The sequence below is a fragment of the Anthonomus grandis genome, chromosome 22 (genome assembly GCF_022605725.1).
Source record: "Anthonomus grandis grandis chromosome 22, icAntGran1.3, whole genome shotgun sequence".
NCBI lineage: Eukaryota > Metazoa > Arthropoda > Insecta > Coleoptera > Curculionidae > Anthonomus > Anthonomus grandis.
The window spans coordinates 3307737-3328209 of record NC_065567.1 but is presented as its reverse complement, the minus strand read 5'-3'; the positions used below and the strand labels follow the sequence as shown (position 1 = coordinate 3328209).

At 30.0% G+C, this 20473-nt stretch overlaps 1 protein-coding gene across 1 annotated transcript in view; it reads right to left on the bottom strand.

Annotated features, from left to right (window-relative positions):
• The window catches only part of LOC126749200 (SRSF protein kinase 3-like), a gene marked incomplete at its 5' end in the record, with an annotated part of 130290 nt that overhangs the window by 28219 nt on the left and 81598 nt on the right, over positions 1-20473 (bottom strand). Inside the window, 5 exons of the mRNA XM_050458886.1 lie at positions 7238-7324; positions 7399-7619; positions 7675-7837; positions 7911-8193; positions 14642-14860. Coding sequence (XP_050314843.1) covers positions 7238-7324; positions 7399-7619; positions 7675-7837; positions 7911-8193; positions 14642-14860 — 973 coding nt within the window. The remainder of the gene's footprint in view (positions 1-7237; positions 7325-7398; positions 7620-7674; positions 7838-7910; positions 8194-14641; positions 14861-20473) is intronic.

Sequence of the window (20473 nt, the reverse complement as noted above, 5' to 3'; positions counted from 1 at the left end):
CACCGTAGCGTAACAATTGGAATTTGTACAATTTGGAACACCTAAGCAACGAGGTTTTCTTTCGGAATATTTATCAAAAAGGAGTCGATTCCAGGATAATTAATGTATGATTTTAGTCTTTCCAGTTTTGTTGTACTGTATTTAGGTTTCTCATAAGTTTGGACTGGAATCACTTTTGTTTCTCATTTACTATTATTAGCAACATGGGAGATTTATGTCAAAGTAATAATCATTTTGTTGTTGTTGGAAGTCATTTTTAGATACGATTAATTTAGATAATTTGTCCGAGTTAGAATTCATTCAAATTAAGACTAGGCTAGATAATGTTCAATCTCTTTTTTCTGAATTTAGAGATGTTTAGACAGACACTGAATTAGAAGTTTAGAGTCTTGAGGAGGCTTTGTCACAAAGAATGCATTTTGAGAACGAGTACTTTTTAATAATTTGTAAATTAAAGTCGATTATTAGATGTTTTGATGAAAGGGCTGCTAAACAGTCAATTTAGCAGCATCAATCAATAATTTTGATAATATATAAGATGTTGTTTCACTTAAATCATCTATTAGATTGCCTATTCAGGTATTATTGATATTATTTAGGGAAAATATATGACGAAGTTACAAGATTGTGTTTTTATTTTATAGAAATATGGGTTAGCCCAGGCAGTATTTTCCCAGAAAGCTTTGCACTGTTAATATTTAATTCCAGAATGTATAATTTCTCTCAAAGTGCTGTATATTTTAAGCTTTACCTATAGGTGGCTCATAATTATAAACATACCAAGATTAACCAACTTAAGAGGTTTCTAGACTGGATAGTCCTTCGTCAACTGTGTTGTGATCCCTGGTCTTTATAATTTTCAGTTCTGGTTATTCTTAGGACAATGAGGAGCACTGAATGCCTAGAACCGATACTTTTTCATCACTAGAGTTAGCCCGGTTTTCTTGGGCACATTTGTTTCTCCTGTTTTCAACTAAAATACCTGGTAATGAGGACAGAAATGAAGTTGGTTTACCATATAACGTCACCTCTTATTTATTCATACTCTTTTTGAGATGAAAAACTTAATTTTCTTTGAGTTCCTCAATTGCATTATTTTAACCTGAATGCTAATCCCGAAGATAGTTCAGTAGTAAAAATTCGTACTAAATTCCTGCCGTGCATATAAAAGACGCGAGGTTCACCAGGGTGGTGGGTACCATTCGATTCCGAGTACCATTTCGATTCCGAGTCTCATTACCGTTCAGATTCCAAAACCGATACCGGCATTCGTTGCAGTGGAGTCGTACCGTACCGTGCAAGCAAAGTACAGGGTGGCCAGTTAAGAATGCAAAGTGCTGTATTTTGGAAAGTATTTGTCGTAGAGACTTTCGGAAAAAAATTTTATGATTAAAGTGGCCAAAAGAATACTGTGGAAAATAGTTTCAGATTTTCAAGATGGTCGCCAGGGGGCTTAACCGCCATCTTAAACTTTTTAAGTGATTTTTCACTGAAATCTACCCAGTAAACGTTACAAAAAAATATATGCTTTTTAAAGCTCAGTTTCACTAGATTAATTTTTGTTAAACACTTTGTGATGTGTCTATTAAAATAAAGTGGTGGAGGGTAATTAAATGTTTTTTTAAATAAACTGCTGTAACTCCTAAACGACTGAACGGATTTTAACAAACTTGGTCTCGTTGGAAAAAACATTTATTGCTCCATCAAATCCGTCTTATCTGTGATATGTCTAGTTCTTAGTAATTCCGCTAGAGTGCGTTTTTTGATCTAAAAACAGAAATGCAAAATTCTCTAAAAAATTAAGTGCAATAATATGACTTTTTTTTCATAAAAATGTAGTGAAATGATAGCTAAATAAGCCAGTGAAAACCGGCAAAATTTTTTTTCAAAATTTTTTTCAAGGTTCAATGATAAAATATCTTAATTTAATAATTTTGAAATAATTAAAATCTTCTTTGTTCAAAAACAAAAAAAAACGTTGGTGCTGAGTTCATGGCTTTGCTACTAGAATGTCACCCGCTTCCGTAACCGCCTATATATAAAATCTATTACCCCGTTCCATTAAATCATACCGCTTTTATTTTTGCTTTGAATATAAAATGCTAGTGGTTGCGATCCATTTTTACCTGATGAGTAACTGCCTGTGCTTGATAATAGAGAATGATAACTGGGGTTGTTAGAGTTTAAGACAAATGTGAGTTACTGAAAAAGTTAAAATCTTGTCAAAAGGAGGATAAGTTTCCCATTGAAAGTAAAAAGGTTAAGTGTCACACTGCAACTACTGTAAAAATTTTATGTATTACTATTTCAAGAAAAATCACTCAATTTATAAATGTTTTGCCATTAAAACCCCCAATATAAAGGCTAGACTGGTAGTAATAAATAAATTTAAACTGTGTAAACATTGCTTTAGTCCTAATCACACCAAATTCCTAAATTTAGTTGTTGTCGGCAGTGTGAGAACCGAGAAACCCCAATTCTTTTTGCATTTAAACCCATAATTTCCAGTTCCCTCGAGCAGTAGTAGCAGGCCCAGTGCTTCAGTTAATTTAGCGTCGCACGACTCGCGTGATACCGAGAACGAAATGAAATTAATTTCATATCGGACAGTTTGGTTAATATGCTTGGTTTAGAGAGACAAACTGCTAATTTTGAAAACAAATGTTACTATTATATCTAATGTTTATAATGATTTTAAATAGATTATTCCTTGAAGGAACTTGTCCATTATCTCAAAGAGAGCTATGCAAGTAGAGAAAAAAACACCCGGTCTCAAAATATTTTTTTTTATATTGTACTTAAATATATAAATGGTAACCTAAATATATAAATGGGTGGATTGTTGGTGGTAATTTTAATTCCCATAAGGTTTCCATGTCTGCAAATATAGTGTTAACTTGTGTTTCTTCAGAACAGAAGATCGATCAAAATTTGACAAAATTCTCGGTCACGTCGACTTACTATAAATATTGCTAGAATCGTGTTACACTGCTCAACAGTCTAAGATAAGAAAGAAATAGTTATCGAAAAATTAACAGTTAAAGTTTTAAATATTCCTAGATTTTGAGCATGTGTGTATAATATTGTAACGATCTTAACAATTGTGAATATACCTGCTCTTCTCCGGCATTCGGGACTCATCTCGTCCACCGCCTAGATCAATTGTGTGTGGAAAAACTATAACTAGGAAAATCTGACAGAATACTTCTACATTATAAAGTCTAACATATCTAAGTTAGTCTAAGTCTAACTGCTTTTGACATATTTAAGTTTTATGTCTCTGATGTTTGCAGAGCCTACAATAATTATGAATTTGTTATTGTTGGTGATATTAATTTAGATTTATTAGACAACTGTATTGGGTAATAATTTAGTACAAAAATATGCTAAACCCTAACTTTCATATTAAAAACAAAATAAATATTTTAAATGTCATAAGAACTACGCAAAAGACTAATAAACTTCTAGACCATGTACTAACTCATCCTAAATGTACCGTTAAAATGGAACCTAATGCGCTATCGGATCATGAAAAACTAACTATTTATTTAGATGAAAAAGTTATTTACGTTAAAGAGATTAACGTCAAAATGATACATACTGTCAAAGGAATTAATAATAAAAAGTTTAAAAGATCATTTGAACAACAAATAAACGGAACAAATGTTAACTCATTCCAAGATCTCATTAACATAATACATTCTAGTAAGGCTACAGCTGAATACGAAAGGAAAATTAAGTGCATAAATAATATTTGGGTAACAGGATAAAGAAGCTCTTAAATTTGATTAAAGAGCGAGATCGATTATATATGCCTAAAAATGGTAATAACATGGATATAAAAAAATAAATTTCGAAACCTAAAAAATAGAATTAATAATAAAATTAAATTACCTAAAAATATGCATTTAAGAAAGATATGGACTAACGCAGGTTTTAACGCGAAGAAGATAAATATAAATAATAATATAGTTTCGGATTCCCACGAAATTGCAAAACATTCCACACAATATTTGTAACGCTTTCAATTTTAATTAAATTGGTTCTGCAAATAGTTTATATTTAGAAGTAGTTAACAATAAGGAAATCTTAGAAATAGTAAATAGTTTAAAAAGCAATTCTACTCTCGGAGATGATCAGATTAGAGTTAATAATCTTTGCATTTTGGATCCTAGTTTGATTATTATGTTTTTAAAAAACAATGTGTTTACTTCTGGAGTTTTTCGTAATGAGTTAAAATTCACTAAAATTATGACTATTTAAGTCGGGTTCTCAAGACTCTATGAGTAATTATAGACGAATTAGCTTGATAAGTACCTTTTTAAAAGTAATAGAACAAGTCCTAAAAGGGCGAATATTGGGGTTTATAAATAAATATGTGCACATAGATAAATTTCACCATGGGTTCTTAAAAAATAGTAACACGCTAAGTGCTACGATGGATTTTGTAAATGATATAAGTAACCAATTGGAAAATAAAAAACTGGAAGTGGCTATACATAGAATAAATACATAATATGAGATTCAGAGAGCCGGTTTATAATATTCTAATATCTTATTTACAGACAACACGCTGTGAATGTTGATCAGTTAGCCAGTAGCATTGAGGTAAACGAATGTGGAGTTCCACAGGAACGGTTCTTGGGCCATTGTTGTACTCACTTTATGTGCTCAGTCTTGGGGGTGTTGGTTTGACTCGTCGATATTTTGCATTTGCAGATGCAGTTTTGGTGTAAACAGGGTGTTTCAGATATACAAGATCAAACTTCTAGGGCTTATTCAGTGCACCAGTAGAAAATATTTGAGTATTGGGACCCATATACGGAAAAGTGTCACTACGGCACTACGACCCTAAGATGCGTTAAAAGTTAGAAAGACGCTAAATTCCCTAAATAGGATTTAATGCATTTAATTTTTGCCTTTTGTACATGATATCATCACAACAATTGTTTAAAATGTCAATGTTTAAAAACTTTATAGCTAATAATTTTAAACAATTTATCGGCGGTTGTGTATTGTTATCTTTAAAAACGATAACAGAGATTGTTTTTTGTTGCTGCATTCCATGTCGCCTTAGTCGTGCGATCTTATTTGTGAAGTTTGCAAGAATTTAACAAAAATTAATTGTTGCTTAATGGAAAACTTTACTAATCAAGAATTAGTGGATAGGCATTTGGCATACAGGGTAATCTACAATAAGTAGCAGCGCGGTTGTATTAAAAACATTATCCTGAACGACAGCATCCGGGATAAAAAAAGTTTATTGCTATTCATGGCGGCTCTCCGAGACAGGCATGTTTAAAACCAACATGCATGATGCTGGTGTTATTTAAATGGTAAGAACAATCGAATTTGAAGAAGAGGTCCTTCAGCGATTTGCCGACGAACCATCAAGTAACACACGTCACATTGCTAATGATATGAATCCGAGTAACGCTTCCTTCTCGCGGGTGCTACACGAGCAACAACTTTATCCTTACCACTTCCAGAAAGTTTAATTTTGTCAATGGCTTCTTCGTTAGAAAATATCAGAAACAATAGTATGTCAAAATATGGGCAGTTGATGATTATTTAATTAAACCATACCTTCTATTGGATCGATTAATAGGAGCTATTTACCGGCGTTTCTTCCAGAACTTCTTGAAAATGTTCCAATAAACGTTCGACGGCAAATGTGGTTACAACATGATAGTGCCGCTGTTTAACATTTAAGAGCAAGATATATATTTACAATAACTTTTTCCTGTCGCATTTCAGATAACTTCTGCCTTTGTGGGGTTCAAGTGGTCAGGTACATTTCAATAAAATGCAGATATTGCAAAATAAGATTCTGAAGGTGTTATTTTAAAATTGATGGCATACAAATATTGTGGAGCTATATAGGAGTTGGGTGTCTTAATGCTAAAAAAAATTATTTATATTTGAACAGAGTAAATATATGCTTAAAGTGACTAATAAAATCCAAAAATCTAATATAATAGTGGTATTTTCTGAAAATATTCAGGAACATTATACTTGAACTCAACATGACATCTACTGGGATACGTAATCCAGCTTATGAAGCCGCAATAGTATATAATAGTTTACCAGAAGTTATGAGACACATGCCCTCAGTTAAAAAATTCTCAAAAAAAACTTTTAAATTATTTGTAAATATATCTTCTGATTTTTGATTCTTTAAATGGTGTTTAGTTAAATTGTGATGGTGAAGATTTAATTGATTCTATTTTCCTTTAAGTATTATATTGTATTTTAATTTGGTTAAGGTTACACACTGTGAATGTTATATATCAGTAGTACCAGTGTGTTTGCACTGTTTTTGCTATGTACAAAAATTGAAATCATTAAAGAAATGCATAAAAAAAAATCCTATAAGGAAGCCTTTATTATACTTATCATATTTTGATTGGGTTCCTTATAGAAGCGAACCAATTTTATTACAATTTATATGAAATTTCAAAAGTTATTAATACAGGGTGATCAAAAAAGAAGAATATAATTTAAATTTAATAAGTCGCCTTAAGTGAATTTTAAAAAGAAGCCCTAGTTTTATAATTACATTAACCATTAAAAATAATAGTAACTTTGTATTCGAATACCTATTCCTAAAATTTTTAGTTTTCGAAATATTTGCAAAGTAATAATTTTCTATCGTAAGAATTTTATGCGGTTTCTAGATTATATCAGTTGGCCATGACGACACAGCGTTAGAAAACAATCAAGTGATACAATAATGTCACTACTTATCATTTGCAAATTGTTAATATTAAATCATCAATAGTCGATTTTAGTATACTGTCCAATTTTCAGATTATTCCTAATTATATTTTTCCGACAATAGATCGATGAGGATCCAGAAGACTCATTCTGTGTAAGATGAGTTGAGCCCTCGCCGCTAGAAGGCTAGTTCAAAACTGAATACTTGCGGAACTTTTAAATCGAAATAAAAAGTAGAAAATGAATGTAGTGTAAATAAGTATTTCTAGTAATCTTAAGTTATTGGGTTTAGTATGAACGCGTGTAGTAAATCAGTATTTTCGTGTCTAGCATATAAATAATCTAATATTCTGATAAAGAAAATTCTTTTTGGATGCTTTTTGTATAGTTCGAAATAAAGAATAGAGTCAAGGAGCAAACACATTCATGGACTATATTTTTGCAATATTATTTAACCATTTTTTGTTATTTTATCCTAAAGTCTTAAAAATATTGCCAGACCGGCAAGATAATTGCTTACCTTATATCTAATGTGAAAAAAAATGCTAAACCACTCTAAAAGCTTGTTGCAACTGAAAGCTGGTTCTAAGCGAAGTCCACAAAAAAACTACAATATGCATAACTATAATGGCGCAAAAATTTCCAGCTGGATATAACACCTAATTTCAAAAATCTACTTACCTCCCAGCATGCATTTCCTAAATCGGCAATTTTTATTTCAATATTCGAACTAACATACATAGGACAATTTGTTTGGCTTGTACGTTCTCTATAATTGTCCTTTGCTGTCATAAAGGAATCACTGGGATATGAAGATGCCCTATGTTCTTCAAACCTACTGAGTATGTCTTCGTCAAACTGATGGGGATTGCTATCATTTTCTCTCCAAAATTCTGAACTTACTGTACTCAAAAACTTAGTCTTACTATTTTTGTAAGAAAAGTAAATAACACTCACCATAAGACCGTGGTAAATCAACACCAAGCTCTGAAAATCTTTCCATTTTGTCAATAATTCTCCTAATGTAGCTTTCGTCCACTTTTATTAGAATGTTTTCTGGTTTTATATCAGTATGAATAATGTGACATTCTTGGTGAAGGTAAGTCAAACCCCTTAAAACCTTAACGACATTAAAAAAAGATTAGGTATATCCGTAATACTGTGTAAGTTTAAAAACCTTAAAAAATACTTGCCTGAAAAATGATTCTGCGCACAGCAGGAACCTGTATACCCCGTAAGTCACTTTGCATAAGAAGATGAAGTAAACTTGGTCCCATTATTTCTAAGGAGATAGCGGTGTGTACACCATTTTCGCTAATTAATTTAAAAGTATCCACCATTTGTACTATGTGGCTATATCCCACATGATTAAGATTGTTAGTGCGAGTCTCTTGTAATAGTCTTATTTCATCGTTGGCCACTGCGGTAAACATAGGGGCTGATTTGCAAATTTTTAGGGCTACGTATCGAGGACCACTTAAAAAAAACTTAAGTTTAAAATAAATAAACCCTTTTTTTGTTAAATTTATTTAAAAACAAATACTTAAAAAAAAAACAATTTAATTAAATATAATAATTGTAATTTCAAAATATCCAAAACGAAAAATATTGGAATATCAAGGGAAAATATTCGAAAGTAATGATTTATTTGTAAAATTATTATAAACAAAAGGAATTAACAGAATCAATAAATTTAGCAAAACTTAGTATATGTCAAGTACGTTGCAATATGATAATTTGTTTTATTGCTTGAGCTATTAAGGTTTATCCATAACAAATCACGTCATATTATTTATTATTATTTTCAAATTCAACGTATCTAATTTTATTGGCATTAAAAAAACGAGATCAAAAAACAAAAATTGAATTTTAAAAATTATTATTATTATTTTTTTAAACTTATTTAATGAAGCAAGCTATTTAGTACAAAGTTTACAATAACCAAATATAACCTAAAAAAGCATAAATATTAGAATAGACCTAAATGTCAAAAAAAAACACGAAAAAAATTAAATAAGTTTTATTACCAAAAACATGCGGAATAAGCAAAAATAGTATTTTTTTACAATCTAAGATAAGAATAATTCATTTCTAAAAATGAAAATTCCTATTTGCCAGTAGACAAAATTCATTTTAAGTACCTAGAAATGAAAACTTTACACAAAATTAGAAGTATTACTGAATATCCAGATGATGTAAAATATACAGGAATATCACGGTTAATCATAGTTTAAACGTTTAGGGAAAAGGGCATGTCGATTTTTTTTTTGTAAATTTAGCAACAAAGGTAGTTGCTTCTGATTTAACGATCTAAAATGTTTTTAGCCACGTAGTCTTGCTACTTATACGAAATGACCTTTTTTTTAACTAATAAACTTTTTCAATAATGTCAAAAATATTTGATATTTAAATAAAACACACTATGTTAGCATTTTTTGGTTCGTAATTATTTTGTGAATCTTTTCTCTTAATATTGTCCTATATTAAACCCTAACAGTTGGTTGTTTACCGGGACATATTTTATTTAAACTTTTGCACGTTTTTGACCATTTTCCATAAAGCGACAACTGACATTTATGTCTTTTCATTTCAAATATTTTCGAGTTATTGACACAGGAAAAAGGGAATACTTAATAACTATTTTACTTTTCAAGATAAACAAATTAAATTTAGTATATCGATAGAATAGTTATAAGAGCTTTTTTTGAAATATTCTGTTATTTTTCGTTACTTCCGGTTTAATAGGAAGTAAAACTAACAGAAAAATCAATTTTTTTAACTCTTGAAATAAGGTGCCATGAATGCGTTGAAAGTTTTAAGTAATCATGGAAAAACAATATTCAATTTATTATTTTTATACGCCTATTTAAAATTTCCCAGCCAGTATTTTTGGCATTTACTTTATTTTTTGAAATAGCACTTATTATGAACAACCATTTTTGAAATGCAGTTTTCAGAAATACAATCAGTGAACATTTGAAATATTACAGTAGTAAACACAAAAATTGCACTTGACAAGATGTCATAAATTATGTTTTGATAGTGTCTTATCAACGAGAGCGCACGTAAAATTTTTGCTCCGGTATTAAACCTAAATATCGCGAGTAAATTAAACCTATTTTCGGCGATATTTTGCCAATAGCAGGTAGCGAGACCTTTATATAGAATTAGATGATCGGGAAGATTGTGTCTATGATATAAACCCAGTTAAGGGATTAATTAAGATTTAGTCGTATATGGGGTTTGTGAAAAAAAAGTTATCAGTTTACATACCAACAAATTCCACCTCCTTATGCTTAGAGAGACCTAGACCTCTGTCGGTAAGGTGTTTTCGTATAACATAACGTTACGGGACCCAAAAATAAGACCGGGAAAACAATTATTTGTCCTCATTGCACTAAGAGCATAACAAAAACGCATTACAGCATCCGTCGTAATGGAGAATATAGGAAATATTGAAACTAAAGCAACAGATGAAAAATGGATTTGTAACAAGTGCAACGAAGATCCATCTGATAAAAGCTCCGAAACCGATGAACCAGAGCAAAATACAGCAGCTACTATCAAGCAAATAATGGCATTAGCAAACCCCTTTACAAAGGATGTTTTGAGTGTTTTGCCAGGAAATTCGAAGAACTTGAAGAGTCCCTTAATTACAAATGGAAATATCTAGAAGATTTAAACAAGAAAGTTGAGCAAATTACAACGGAAAATAAGACACTAAAAGAGGAAAATAAAATATAGAGTGAAAAAAATAGAAACGAATCTGGATCATCTACAGGATCATCTTAAGAAAGAAGAGGTGCACGAACGAAGCAAAAATGTTATAGTTATGGGACTTCTCAATGATAGAAAGGCAAAGGATAATCTCATGAAAGTTTTTGAGAAATTGAACGTACCTCTGAAACCGGATGGATACAGAACTGAGACCTTACCACATAAAGGGCCACACAGTATTATTAAAGTTGTGCTACAGAATGTACACGAAAGAAATGAGATAATAGAAAAAAGAAAAACAACACGCTCTTTAAAAACTATGGATTGTGGAATTACCGGAAACCCCATAACATTTTCATTAACAAAGACCTTTTAAAGGAAGTTCGAAATCTCTTTCTGGAAGCAAAAAAATTGAAAAATAAAGGTTTTACTTTTGTGTAGTGTAAGAATGGAAAATTGTTTGCGCGAAAGTCCGAAACCTCTAATATAATAAAAATTCAAGCTGTGGATCAAATTTAAAAAAACATTGTTATCAATAATTCTCTAAATAACCTGGATCATAATGATCTTTTTGATGACTTTCAAGTTATTGAAACTAAGACCTGTAATTATATTAGGGATATACATACCCCAACTAATTCTTACTGCCTTAATTTAAAACATTTTAACATCTTAAGAATTAATGCTCATAATGATGATCTGGTGGCATACCTTGAGTCAGCTGATAAAAAATTGGATATAATAGTACTTTTAGAGACACATAGGATAAATAATTTAAATGATTTTCGATTGGATCAGTTTAAAGTGTTTTTTATAATGAAAGCCAAATACACAAATGTGGTGGCACCATAGTATGTTAGAACCTCGCTATTACCTAAATCCGAAATTATAACTGTAAATTTCTCTAAATTTTTAAGATTAAGTTTGATTAAAAATATATACAAAAATTTAAAAATAGGACTAACCGCATTATATAACGTTAACTCTCCTAGTTTAAACAAAACAGAATTTATCAATAATCTAAGGCTTTTATTCGAAATAAACTTTCGGAGATGTCCAGTCGAGGTTTTTTGTGAAGATATAAATATTGATATTATAGAGAATAGAGAATAAAGTAACTCAATGCTCTACAGAATATCTCAACTATCTAAATCACATGGGATACATTAGTCAAATAAATGGTTTTACTCGGGTAGCAGGAAATGCAAAAACCTGCATAGACCACATCTTTTTAAAAACTACCGCCAACGATATAATTGTTAGTTCTTATATTATAATGAGTGATTTCACGGACCATTTCCCAACACTACTGAGCAAGCAATGTTTAAACAAAAGTAATGACCCGGAAAAGGTACAAATTAATACTAAAAAAATTGTTAACTTTCAAAAAATAGCAGACAGTCTAAAAAATGTTGATTGGGGCGATATATTGCAATGTAATGACCCAAATACTTGCATGAAAAATTTTGCTAAAACCATGAGAACTTTAATTGAAAATTGTATTACCTTTAAAACTATAAAATACGCTCGTAAAAAAAAAAGGATGGATTACCTCTGGGATCATCAATTCCATTAAAAATCGCGATAAACTAAGGAGGCTGATCCTGAAACATTCTTTAAATTTCAAAACACAAAAAACATACAGACTCTACAGAAATGTCCTCACTAAATTAATTAAAAGAGCTAAATATTTATTTTTTAAAAACAAATTAAATATAAACATAAACGATACAAAAAAATATGGGAAACCATCAGAGAAGTAACCAATGAAACCGTAAATAAAAAATGTAGTTATAAACTCTATAAGTAGTAGTTTTTAGTAAGTCTACTCCTTATAATCCAGTGAGTTTCTCGGAAATTACGGTAAATGAATTAATAATGCAAATAAATTCACTTAAAAGCAAGGTTTCATGTACAAACGAAGGTATTTCTGCATTAATAATTAAAGACAATTATATAGAGTTAATGAAGTCCTTACTACACATTATAAATCTACTCGTAGTACTAAAAACAGGCATCTACCCAAATATTCTGAAAAAATTCCATAATAACTCCCATATTTAAGTCAGGTGACAGCCAGTGCGTTGAAAACTATCGGACTATTTAGAAAATAATAAATTATTGTCAGATTCTCAATTTGGTTTTCGATGAAATAAGCACTGAAGATGCAGTTCAACAATTAACAGAGCGAATATTGACTAGTTTTAATGAGTGTTATAAGACCTTAGGCATTTTTATTGATCTCGCAAGAGCCTTTGACAATGTGGCACATCACATTCTCTTGCAAATACGGGGTGCCGTGGGTTTAAGTCGTACTGAGTCAGCACGCTTTGAATCATATCTTAGGGATTAAACACAACAAGTAAAAATTAATAATCTCGTTGGAGAGATGGGTAAAGTTGAATGTGGTGTGCCACAGGGGACAGTCCTGGGGCCACTCTTATTTTTGATCTATACAAACAACAATTTTACCTAAAATAAATTGTTCTGTTATTTGTTACGCTGATGATACAGTAATTCTAGTAAAAGTAAAATCATGGTCAGAAGTGCAAAAGCTTAGCTGAAAAATATATCACATTAATTAGACTTTAGACGGATCTTCTAACTCTAAATAGTAATAAAACCCACTTTATAAATTTCTCGATTTATAACAGTAATCAACAAGAAGAACCTGTGGAACTAACAATACATACTAATTCTTGTTTTGCATATCAGATGGGAAATTGTACTTGTGAGTCTAAGATTTCTTCAGTGTCGTATACAAAATGCCTCTTTATACGCGTTTATATTGATAGAAATTTAAGATACAATATGCACATTGATTACATAGCTAAAAAGATAAGGAAAACAATTTTAGTTTTAGTCAAGTTTTATCAACTACGCGAATATGCCTCGTGAGTTGTTGGAGGTAGTCTATCAGGCTCTGGTTGAATCCATAGTGCATGTAGCATAATGTTAACAAACCATGTTATTACTCAAAAATATATACTACAAATAATGAATAAAAAACCAAAAAGATACCCAACAATTAATTTGTTTTTGGAAACTGGTGCTCTCATTGTAAGAAGTAACTTTACTGAAATTTACCGAACTTTACCTGAAGAGGACCCTTAACTTTATGAAGAATAAAATTATTTATAAGATTCTACCCCAACGCCTTAATATTACTAGATCTGTCACGAGAGAACATGTTTTTTTCACTAAAGTAGATTTTACAATTTGTCAACGTCATATTTCTTATGTGGGGCCAAGAATCTTTAATTTTATACCACACGCTTTTAAGGCTATAAGAAAAAAATTGTTTAATATACGCATAACCGAATGAATCAGGTGTAACTATAAATATGTATTATTAAAGCTACCTTTTCTAACGTAAACAAATGTTATAATTAAAGGTATATTTGCAAATGTTATTTATTGATAGAAAAGAAGAATGGATTAATTTAAATATTACTTTTACAAATTTAATCTAAGTTAATTCAATTATGTTTTTATAATAAGCTCTCAAATTTATTGTTAAATTATTATTGTATTCTGAAATACTGTGTTCCGACAAGTCACTTGTGACTTAGGGCACAAACACTAACTTTGTAACAATACTGTATCATTTAAAGTAATATATTTAAATTTGAATGTCAATAAAAAAAATACTGAAGAACGCGTCAAAACGCAGCTCCCTGTCACCCCTAATTCAAAAAATCAAAACCTTTTATTAATTAAATGCCAATATTTATGTGACTTAGTTTTTTCCTTCTAATAGGCTTATTTATCAACCGATTTAAAAAATGATCATATCAAATTATTGGAAAGACGCATTTTAAAAGTAGTTGTTCCCAATAACGTGCCATTTAAAAAAATAAAGTAAATGCCAAAATTACTGTTTTGGACATTTTAAATAGGCGTGTTTCTTGAAAAGTGGTAACTAGACACAGGAAAAAAGGAACACTTAATAACAAGTGTTCCCTTTTTCCTGTGTCACCCGGTATAGTATTTTCTTAAAAAATATCCTATATGTGTTAAATACTTATTTGGTAAAAAATACGATTAAATAATTATATGTAAAATGGTTTTTTAAGATCTTTTATATTATTTTATCACATAAAGTGGTTAAAAAATTACTTTTTAGCATTTTCGTATCTAGCGGTAAAATTGAGAATTTTGAGCGACCTTGTTAATAAAACTGTTTTCATCTAAATATTCAACTTACTTTTCATATAAATTTTTGCATAGCCATACAGTAGAAAAATGTCCCCATCCTAGTTTTCTGCATACTTTGTACTGATTTCTCAACACATCTCCTGTATTAATTGGCATATATCCACCTGCTTCATATTCAGCTTCATCTTCTTGGCTCTCTCTGTTTTCAATATGCCGTAATTTTTTAATATCGTCTAAATCTAATAAACTTATATCTTTGCTCGATGACCTGAAAAAGAAAAGCCTGATACTTCAAATGAATTTGTTCTGTCAAGTTTTTCTTGACGTAAATCTTTTATGGAATTACTGTATAATTTTTTTTTTAATAAAAGTTTAAATAAGATAATTTAAGTGAAAAACTGGGACTGAAACTCTAATGGAATTGTTTTTTTCATAAAAATTGTTTGTGCTAATGTGTTAAAGGAACTAGTAACGGGATCTATTCTGCGGCCCTGGCATCAAAACGAAATTAATGTATAATAAACGTAAGAATAAATAGTCTTATAACTGGTTATATTATCTTTTAGCAAAATACGTAGAAAATAACACATGGAGACTCGAAGCCATGGAGATAAAATAATCATAATCTATATAATCACAAGACAAGTTATAAATGTCTTCCTCAGAAATGGAAAATGAATGGAATCATAATACGCGTTATGACTTTTGCTTTATTACCAATAAGTGCAACAAAAAAATTATAAATATAAATTTTGAATGAATTTTGAGAATGAATTCTAAAGAACATATTATTACAGTCACTGCATGGACATCTTTTTTTTTTTATAAATAAATCTCGATGGTATTTTTATTTACATATTGATTTATTATGTTTTTAGCTGTAGTTGTAAATCGTAAATTTTAATATACAGTATCTTTCACTATAAAAAGTGTTACAAGTTTGGATTTTCATATTATTGACTAAATATTTTGTTCGACATAGTTTTGTCGTTTTTAGTAAAAATTAGTTGGCCAAAAAAGATTGTATTATTATTAATGTAGCAAAAAATACAACAACCATAGTTCAAATCACTTACAAAAGTTGGTGTTTATTTAAATACAATATGCTGACGTTTTGTGCTTGAAATTTTCCACCCATCTGAATTTTATCAGTGGAAACTACTCCATACTCATAAAACAGCTTCGGTCGGCCCTGTTGCAGATACATTAGGATTGCAGAAAAAGAAGTGATTTGGAGAGTAATTAAAAGTATACATATACGATTAGATAAAAGTATAAATAGATAATTTATATTAAACATCAATTTTAATATAAAGCCAATAGCCTTTGTGATAAACAGACTTCGGAAGTAAATGTTTTTGGCGTTTTTGGATTAATAATTTTATTTTTTTGGATTAATCAGGACAATTTTTTTATGGAACTTACTATATTTTAGTCAAATAATTTATATTAATAATAACAATTTTAATAGCTCACAATGATAAAAATGAAGAAAATTATATATTTTAAAGCCAATTTATCTGGTAAAAAATCTTCAATTTTTGAAAATTGGGTTGCTTTATTATTAAAATAAATAACTCTATCACACTAGCGCGAAAAACATTAGACTAATTTAAACAATACATATATTGTATAAATAATGTACCCGATCTTTAGTCGAGGACAATATTTATATTTATTAAAATCTCGCTGTATGCACAGACAAGCAAAAGCAGTTTGTTGAAACTTACAGTTTAATATTAGGTGCAGATTCTGTCTCTCTAGGAAACTTTATCACAGTCCTTACTTCAATTTTCTCAACATATTCATCCACAATAATGGTAGGTGGGATAAGAACAATTTTTTGTAGAATTTCTGTTTTTTTATTTTTTTTACTCTTTTATAAAATAAATAAATTGTGACAGGAATAATAAGAACAAAAAAATTTATTATTTCTTTACTACACATAATTATAAAATCAAAAAGCTGCTCATAAAAATAGGAATTGTTTGTTAAACACACTGATAATGAAGAACTATTCATTATTATTAACACACTTATTAGCATTTCTTTCTCTCAAGGATTATAAAGGTTCCTGTGTATAATATTCTAATTCTTTCATTTTGTTAATGAAACTTCGAAAAAATTTTATAAATCGAAAAACATTCTAACACCGTCAACTTTCAGATTGCACAACACGCAACAGATCGCGTTATAGACTAAGGATAAAAATAGCCCTGGCTTGGCACTATTTAAAAAATTAAAACGGTAATGTTTGTACTCTAAAATTATATAACAGTTTAATTTGTGACGAACTATACGGTGAGCTGCTGATTTTTTGCTAGATCTCAAGATAAATAAGTATGAAGGCTCCTCATGCGTATGAAGCGACCTGAAGATGAATAAGTATGCAGTATAAGAGATATTAAGGGTAGAACGACGTGGTATGTCGTAAAAAAAATCTCGCAGGTTATGATGGTGATCTCCGAAAAAGGCTTCTAAAAAAATATATTTCGAACGTTCCAGCGTGACTTATAACTAACTTAACTCAGTCTAAACTTTAAAACTGTCTCTCTCTGAATCATGTTATGAAGAATTTAGAAAAATATACAACAGTGAGGGATTCCATAACTTCTTCCTCCTAAGAAACGAGGTCATGATTTCATCAAAGTTTCTCCGTGATATCTTCTTCTGAGTATAAAGTAGCTGAATATAGCTACTAGCAGGACATACAATAGTATGATCCAAATACTGGTTCACTGGTAGTAAAGAGATTGGTTTAGGGCGTGGTCGAGTTTTTTTATGTTGCATCTCAATCATTTTCTCCATAAGTTTAGTTTTATTTAGGTCTAATGGGCTCAGTTCCAAATTGTTGAAGTGGAGTGGTAAGGCTTCATTGGTAGGCCGCGATAAGTTCAAATGCAGTTTGATGTTCTTGTAGAGGGTTTCTGATTAATTATGTTTTATGAAATAGGTACCATTTCTGTTTTTGAGAAGAGTTTATATTTTATTATTTATAATGTGTTAATTTTTATTATTACATAATGGTAAAATGTAAAGTAAAATCTTTTTAAAATCACATGTTTATTTAGGTGCGTTTGTTACATGCTTCTTATATTATTCTTAACACCTAGAGAATTAATAAAAAAGCATGTAATGTTTCTTGAAAGAAGTATGCTTTATAGCTGCAACAATTCTAATTTAACAGACAAATTATTCTTTATTTAAAATTTGCTTCCATACCTAGAGTGCTAATTTATAATTATTGGTAAGTATCTATGTCTAAATATCCTCAAAGTCCAAACTTATATATCCTAAATAACCAATTTCTTGAGAACTAAATTCAAATCAAATAATATTTTAATTAGTGTGTTAACTCTTGAAGAAAGTGATAAGAGATGTCTGAGAGATGCAATATTATCATTTAATTTATTTTCAAAATTAATAATTTGAATAAAATATGGATATTTTTAAACTAATGAACATATTGTTAATTTTATATTTAAATAAAGTAAAATTCTATATATCTCTATATATGTTTTATGATTCCGCAAATGACTTTAAATTTAAATATCACGCAACAGATCAGGTTTAAATTTTCCGCCACACTCTACCCAAGTTGATCGCCCCATTCTTGAGCTGATCTTCACCGCGGTTTTGGACTTGGTCATTCTTTTCTTATATTAATAGTCTTATTTTTAAGACTATTAATATGCTGATTAGAAGACATAGGTTTAAAGTTAATCTTAAAAATTCTACCACATTTCAAAAAGATGAAAATAAGCAAATTTTTGTTGCAATACCATACGATCTTGACGAGAGACTTTGATCGGGTTTTTAAAGACTTGGGTGTAAAAATGGTCTATCAAAGTTCGACCAAGTTACGAAATCTTTTAGGAAACCCAAAAGATAAAATAAAGACCAATAAAAAGTCTAGGATCAATGAGAGCAATTGCAACGATTGTGATAAAAACTACATAGGACAAACCAGAAGATCAATTTATGTCAGATTTAAAGAACATGTACCTCATGTGAAATATGGAAGAGTTGAAAAGTCAAGTATGGCTGAACATGTTTTAAATATTGGTCACTTTGTAGGGATAGACAATTTAAAATTACTTAAACCAGTGACATATTTTTCTATTTATAACAATAAAAAATTAGATGCATACGAAAGTTTTGCAATATTCAAAAATAAAAAAAAAATCTTAACTGGGATAAAGGTCCAAACCCTTATAGTCAATTATATAGTTTAGTTAATGTTTAAGATTTGTTTGGCCATGCTTCATTGCTTTTCCGCTCTAATAGTTACATCATTAGGATATAAGGAGATTTTTAAGTAGTTTTAGTTTAATTTTAATCTTCTCCCGAAGATGCTAACATCGAGAGTAAAAATAAAGAGTTTTGGTTAGTGGTAAAACTGTCTGGTAATTTGAGCATCACACCGAAGGTTCCAACCATAGGACTAATAACTACAAACTTAACTATTGGTATATATCCTATGATGTAAATAATTTATGATATAATAATAACTAATACTTTTAACAATACACTATATAATCTTAACAAATACATTATTACATACTATTTAGGAACAACCAAAACAAATCAGGTAAAATATCGAGGGACGAAGCGCTAATGTATTTATCAGAAAAAGAAATTATTTTTTGGTTTCTTGAAGGGATTATTCGACTTGTGAGCGTTATAAACGACTGTTTTGTGGAATAAAATAAAATTCGGAATTTGGAGAAGGACTATTATTTAATTAAATCCCGTAACTAAGTATTTCTTCTTGAATTCAGTAAATGAACTTTCATCTCTGAAAAAGTCAGTCGTTGCATTATCTCGAATCTATTAGGCGGGGGCTTTCCAGCAATACTTAATTTTTTCAATATTCGATTTGTTTTTATTTATTTAAAGTGTCATTTTATAGGTTCCGGTGAATCTGCATTTGAGTTCTGTAATGTATGCGATTTCTATACAAATTAAGTATCAAAGCAAGTGATAGCGCGGCACACCGACCAGTGGAGTCAGTCGATCATATGTGTTTGTATTAGCATGAGCCTTAAAAACAGGACAAATAATGGTGTATTATTTTTGAGATAAACTGTTAAATTAAAGGGGTATACTACAATTGGCGACGAGGATAAAACAATATATTGATTCGTTTATTTAAAAGTAAGTATATTATTAAAAAGAAAATTTGCCGGTCTTCCATAACATGAAAAAAAATGTTTGCCAGTTAAAAAGGGCATGGGAAAAATTGCCGGACTTCCCATAAAAGGGAAAAGTGCACAAGAAACAAAACTTGCCGGTGTTATAATTATTGAATTTATATGTTCATGTCTAAGCAAAACACTATTCACAAGTGGACCGACTAATTCTAAGAACCAACAAATAAGAGTATGTTTGTCTGTAGATATCATATTACAGTGATATCCCGTTGAGCCTTTTGAATAAGCATGGCAGATAGTTTTTTAGGCAGTCAAGAAAAGACCGTGAAAGTAACTTAAAGCTAAAAATCTGTTTTGTGCCAATTTAAATAAATATCATTTCAATCAACCTACCGGGTGTTTTTTCTTACACCGGTCTTCCAAGATATAATGAACAAATGCAGATTCGTATTATTATAGGAATATGTAATCTCAATAAGTGCTCTTATTATAATAATCCATAAAAATACCTTATAAAGATTATTCTGTTATACTTGGTTATTTGCCTTTTAACGTTCGGTTTCGCCGTAAAATAAAGGCCTATTGAAAAAACTACAAGTTAAGCATTAGACACCGAGAAAAAAATATACACATGATTCAAGATATACCTATTAAAATGGTCGGCTAAATGAGTAAGGAGACTAGTTTTTTTTTAAATAAAGGGTCAGATGACAGGTATACAATGCCGC